Raw genomic sequence first — 6000 nt, forward strand, 5'->3', positions numbered from 1 at the left:
TTTCAGTTTCTCTTCATATTTTCATTCATCACCAGGAATTCATCTTACAAACCAATTGATAATCATTGTTCTATCAACAAGCTAAACAAATATAAAGAAATAATTATTCTGATGGTTTTTTATGTGTAAGGTGGATTTAGTATTTTTTTTATTGTAAGGTTGAACTAAATGTTTTCAAGCTCCCATCATTAAAGTCAATACAAAATAAAGTTCAGGCAAAGAATAGCAAAGCCCAGTTGGATGGACATTTGGAGGGCTGTGCAGGCTGAGGGAGGCTGGGTTAAATTCCAGGATTATTTGCAGCCCTGCTGTTCCTGGGGCAGATCCTGCAGCTCCAGGAGCCCCCTCGGGGCTTTGTGTCCCCCCACCCCTGGGTGACAGCACCCAGAGCCCCCTGCTCTGCTCCCTGTGCCCACCCGGGATGCTCTGGGAGCAGCTGCTGGGGAGGACAGTGATTCACACACAGGAGAAGGGTGGCACAAAGAGCAGCTCACTGATAATTGGTTAGCGTAATTAACTTTTCAAGCACTCAGAAGCAAACAGCTTTGTGGAGCTGTGACAGAACCCCTGGTCAGGGCTTCCACAGCAGTTCCCAGAGTGGCTGCAGAAATCTGTTTGTTTGTGGGTATTTGTTCAGTCATTGTTCAGCTGAGATTATAAAATGCCAGGGTGGGATGGGCTGGAATTCTGCTTGTGCAAACCCTGGCACAGTGAGGGCAGGGCTGGAGGGGCTCAGAGACTTCTGGACTGTAATTCCTCTCAGGAGTGGCTCAGTGATGCTTTCATATTAGGAATTTAAGCCACACTGAAGTGTGGAAGCTTCTTTAATTCCTGAAGCTCATCAGCCACACAGGGCATGTAAAACCCCCCTTTCTGTAGTGACTTGGGAAAGGAGCTCCTGAGGTGCAGCAGGAGCAGTTCTTCATATCCTGTAGGGATCTTTCTCTTCATCCTCTGCAGCATCACCCTGCCCGTCAGACAAAAAGGTTTGACTGAAAACATTGGAGATGTTGGACCCAAAGTAGTGCTCAGTGTTTGAAAGCTGCAGAGATGCTGTTCCTGTATCACAAATGCAGATGTACTGATGGGTCCTGTCTGTTGTCCAGGCTGAGCAAAGGAAAACTGAGAACATTCCATTCTTTTTAGGTGCATTTATTGTTGTGGAATCTGAGTGCATTCCTGTGGTTTATTAAGTGGCTGCACTGTCCTCTCTGCAACAGATTGTTAATCCATTGCTCTCCCTGTGAGGAAAATTGTACTTTTAAATGATTTCCAGTTTTATTGTGCTGTGGAGTGCTGGTGGCTGTTGTGTGTGGGATGGGGAGGGAGCAGGAGCTGCTGAGTGACTCCTCCTTCCTCCCCTCCCTTGAACAGGACACGATCCTGGCAGAGCTGCTCCAGATCAACAAGGAGTACATAGTTGGGTACCACGAACATGATTCACTCCTGGACCACAAGGAGGAAGAGGAGCTCACTGAAGAAGAGAGGAAGGCAGCCTGGGCAGAATATGAAGCAGAAAAGAAGGTAAAGCTGTTTAATCTGGTTTATGGATATGAAAATAACTTTTCCAGGTTTAGAGTCCCAATTACCTTTTCAGTTTGTCTTTGGAAAATTAAATTTTGTTACAGATTGAGACATAAATATGTAAAGCATATCTTGACATAGGAGAAATGGAGATACTGTTGTCTTTTTTGCTCTCCAGTGCTGGTTCTTTCTGTGTGTTTGCTTTGTTACTTTAATTACAAGTCACTTTTACACCTGCATTTTTTTCTAGTTTATGATGAAACTCACCTGATGTCCTGTGTAATCCCTCTTTTCCCATTTGAGGGTGTCCCTGTCAGGGGCTCTGTGTGACTGTGTCACCTTCCTTAGCTAATACACACATTAACATATTAACCAGTACTGGATAATACAACAGAAATCAGTGAAATTACAGTAAGGTGGAACCCTGTTCCCATTTTGCTGCCTTGTTATTGTATCAGATACAGCTGATGGTGATTTATCCCCCCTGACTGGGTGTGTGGGGTGCACCAAAGCTCTTTGTGTTGCTAAAACAAAAGCTGTGCCTTTTCCCTTGGCAGGGTCATAAGGAAAGTTAGTGAGATGCCACCAAGGTTGAAATTCTCAGTCAGAACTTACCCCAAATTACCTTTAGAATTTCAGTGGGCCAGACATCCTCAAAAAAGGTACTGTAAAAGTACAAAAAGTGGGTGTATAAATTGCCACCGACCACCTTGAGTGAACTGATGAAAAGGTTTGGGGAGGAAAAAGAAATAAAGAGTAAAATCTGAAGTTGCCCTGTGAGAAATCCAAATGGGCAATGAGCTTTACATTCCTGAATAAATTGTTCATTTTACTTCTTCAGAATTTCACTTCAGGCTGGTCAAACTCAACATTAAGTAGTGGGTTTTCAGTATTAAAAAAATTATCTTAACCAACTTAAGCTGTACTAATAAGCCATGGTCATCTATATATCAAATATTGACAAGCTAAACTCAGAGATTATTCAGGCTGGAGCTTGTGTTCCTCTGTGACTGAAATGGGTTCTGAGCTGAGGTTTGGAACCTCCATGGTCCATGTTGAGGGCCTGTGGCTGTCTCTGGGGCTGCTTTGGTGTGTGGTTTTTGCAGAGTTACCAGAGTGAGTGACCAGTGCACTTTGTGTTTTTCAGGGCATGACCATGCGTTTCAACATGCCCACAGGGACCAACACAATGCCCACAAATTTCAACTCTCAGACATATATTCCTTACAATTTGGGTGCTCTGTCAGCAATGAGCAACCAACAGCTGGAGGTAAGGAGCACAGCATGCCTGTGTTGCTGCAGGGGCTTTCTCTCACAAACTGTGGATAATGTCAGTCTGAAATATTTTATATTTTTAGTAGTTTGGAGGTTTGGGGGTTTTTTTGCATGTAGCTTTACTGAAGTTTAACTTGCCTGTATATAAACCTGTACTTGGGCAGATTGTCAGGATTCTGGAGCATCACCTGCAGAGAATGCAGACTTTAGTTACCACTTTTAAAACTGTAACATCCTGAAGTCTGTATGGTAGAAAATTTGCCTTGGTTTTTACCATTCTCATGCTGGTCTGAAAACCTGTGGGTACAAAAATAGGTTTTTACAAATGCTGTCTACAAATAGCAAGGTTTATACATGTTGTTCAGCTGCTCTGTGCTGGAGTTCAGATGGGTGGCAGCTCAGACTCATTGACTTGTGCAATTTGAGAGCAGAGAGGTAATTGAAGTCTAGGTATGGACAAGAGAGAGATTAAGAAGGCTGGGGAAGAAATGTTTACGTTTCTGTGCTTTATAACTGATATTCTGGTGTTTTCTCAGGACCTCATTAACCAAGGAAGAGAGAAGGTGGTGGAAGCAACCAACAGTGTGGCTGCAGCAAGAATCCAGCCCCTTGAAGACATCATTTCAGCCATAGTGAGTGCAATGCATAACCTGGGCTTAGATCAGGAGTGGAGAACATTAAACATTATCAAACAAAGATATTCCTGATGCAAATGGTCATTCAGCTAATGAACTGCATTATTAATGAGCATCATTTCCACTTGGGAGTGACCTTTATCCCAGCAGTAACCTTTGCTGGGGTGTAGCTGGCACAGAGCCTTACAGGAGTGCCAGTTTAGATCCATAAGTATTTACCATGCTCTGAAAATGCTGGTTTTTCTAGAAATCAGAACAGCAATTACAGGCAAGTAGTTATTGTATTTTGTGGACTGCTAATTGCCAGTTAGAAGAACTAATAACTCCTAGTTCTGGTTCTGGTGAAGCAGAAGTTGTGCACTCACTGGGATTTGGGGTGGTTTAACTCTTGGTGCAACTGCAAACATGACACAGGGCCTCAGTTACTGTCAGGGTTTTGTTCATACGACCAGTGCCAAGAAGGTTTTGGATTTTTTGCTTTCCAGTGGAAAGAAAACTTAACCCTGACGGAGAGCCAGGTGCAGGCCCTGGCCCTGAACAGACAGGCGAGCCAGGAGCTGGACGTGAAGCGCCGAGAAGCCATTTACAACGACGTCCTCGGGAAACAGCAGATGGTAAAATACCTCACGTTTATTTATCTACTGTCAGTGTGTGAGTGAGGATCTTGTGTGCGTTCACTCCTGAGCTACAGGTGTATAGGCACATAAAATCCCTCACAGAGTGGTCAGCAGTGTGCTGGAGCTCACTGCTTGGCCTCAGAGAGGGAGACACGGGAGAAGTTCATGAAAAAGCTGCTCACCAGGATTTTGAGCTGAAGGGCTTTGCTGCGAGGTCATGAGGCGTAAAGAGAAACCTGATTCCCAGAGCTCAGCCAGCCACTTAGGAAACACATCTTAGAAAGTGTTGGTAATGTTGTTTTAGCTTAGAATTACTTTGCAGAATCTGAAAGTTGCCCAGATGATGTCAGAGGGAAGAGTTTTTCTCTTCAGGCAAACAAACACTGGCAGTCCACAGGCGGGACTTTCAAAGGGAAGATGAATGGTACCTGACAAATGATGATGTAACTTATACCTGGGAATAATTTCACAGTAGAGTACATGTTGCCATGGCAACTCACCTAAATGCTGCCTGCAACACAATAGCCAAGTCTTCAGGAGAACTGAGCCCTAAATGCTGTTACTAAATGCTTTCTGCAGTAATGGGCTGCTGAATGCCATCACATTAGGGATGGTGATAACAATGGGGCTTTTTCCCCCAGCCGTGCTGTCCCTAACAAATTGATTTCAGCTCTGAACCTGATCCTGGGAGCAGGGGGACGGGTGGTGCACTCAGCCAGCTCTGCTTTCCCTCCACAGCTAATCGGTTGTGTCCAGAGGATCCTGATGAACAGGCGGCTCCAGCACCAGTACAACCAGCAGCAGCAGCAGCAGATGTCCTACCAGCAAGCAGCCATGGGCCACCTCATGGTGCCAAAGCCTCCAAATTTAATCATGAATCCTTCCAGCTACCCAGCCATAGATGTGAGAGGAATGTATCAGTCAGCGTCTGGTGGGATGCAGCCACCACCCCTACAACGAGCACCACCCCCAATGAGAGGCAAAAATCCAGGGCCTTCCCAAGGGAAATCAATGTGATTTTGCACTAAAAGCCTAAAGGATTGTTAAAATCAGAGAAAGAACTTTTATTTTTTTAGGAATCAATGGCCTAACAGAACTCAACTGTAAAAAAAAAATTAAAAAGAATAGTTTGGTTGCTCCCCTTAAATACCATGTTCCATATTAGTGTTTCAGCTTTGTTTAAATAGGTCACGATGTTTTCCCTGTTGTCAGTGATGTTGCCTAGAATCTTCTTACATATGTTGAGTACAGGAGATAACAAGTTGTTTTCAGTGAAAACAAGTCCTCCCGTTACAGTAGCATCTCCACAGGTTTCCTGTCTAAACTCCTACGCTTGCTTTTTGTGGCTGCAAAGCTTTGGGAAGCTTAGGAAGGACTGCAGGTCTGTAAGTTCAGTCTGACATATGTGAATTGAAAACAGCTGAGTTCTTGATTAGAGTTGATTCCTCAAATTATGGAATACTTTTCTGCTTACCCATTTCTTTCTGTTAGTGGGAACATTGTAACAGAAATAGTCTAGTTTCCTTCATGGGTCATCTGTGCTGAATGGAACAGGAGCTGAGAATGCTCTCTGAAACAGAACTGAGTGCAATATTTGTAACTACTACTGCTCTGAACCTTCTGAGACACAGGGAACTGTGCATCCAGCCTTAAACGTGACTGGGCCTTCCCCAGTCTGCTGCCATTTCTTATTTTCAGTTCCATGTGATGGAATAACAGCTGATGGTCTGGGAGTGGGAGATGTTTTCCTTCACACGCTGATCCCTCGCTGTGGAGTCCAGCACAAAGCACATTTCTGGTAACTCCTTCATGCTGGTGCTACTGTCTCCTCCCATTGCCGGCAATGGGGGACGGGCCAACACAATCCAATTCCTGTCTTTTGGGGTAAAATGGTGATGGTGGCCAGGGTCAGGTGGCCGTCAGAGACCCCCTTTAGCATGGCACAACCA

At 44.5% G+C, this 6000-nt stretch overlaps 1 protein-coding gene across 3 annotated transcripts in view; it reads left to right on the forward strand.

The window, feature by feature from the left end:
* The window catches only part of ATRX (ATRX chromatin remodeler), a 64569-nt gene extending 59371 nt beyond the window's left edge, over nucleotides 1-5198 (forward strand). For all 3 annotated transcript variants that reach the window (XM_064427190.1, XM_064427192.1, XM_064427191.1), the window contains 5 exons: nucleotides 1375-1524; nucleotides 2672-2794; nucleotides 3336-3431; nucleotides 3920-4048; nucleotides 4790-5198. In XM_064427190.1, the coding sequence (XP_064283260.1) occupies nucleotides 1375-1524; nucleotides 2672-2794; nucleotides 3336-3431; nucleotides 3920-4048; nucleotides 4790-5068 (777 nt within the window). In that variant the 3' untranslated portion in view covers nucleotides 5069-5198. The remainder of the gene's footprint in view (nucleotides 1-1374; nucleotides 1525-2671; nucleotides 2795-3335; nucleotides 3432-3919; nucleotides 4049-4789) is intronic.
* The last annotated feature ends 802 nt before the right edge of the window (nucleotides 5199-6000 follow it).

The sequence above is a fragment of the Passer domesticus genome, chromosome 7 (assembly GCF_036417665.1).
Source record: "Passer domesticus isolate bPasDom1 chromosome 7, bPasDom1.hap1, whole genome shotgun sequence".
Taxonomy (NCBI): Eukaryota; Metazoa; Chordata; class Aves; order Passeriformes; family Passeridae; genus Passer; species Passer domesticus.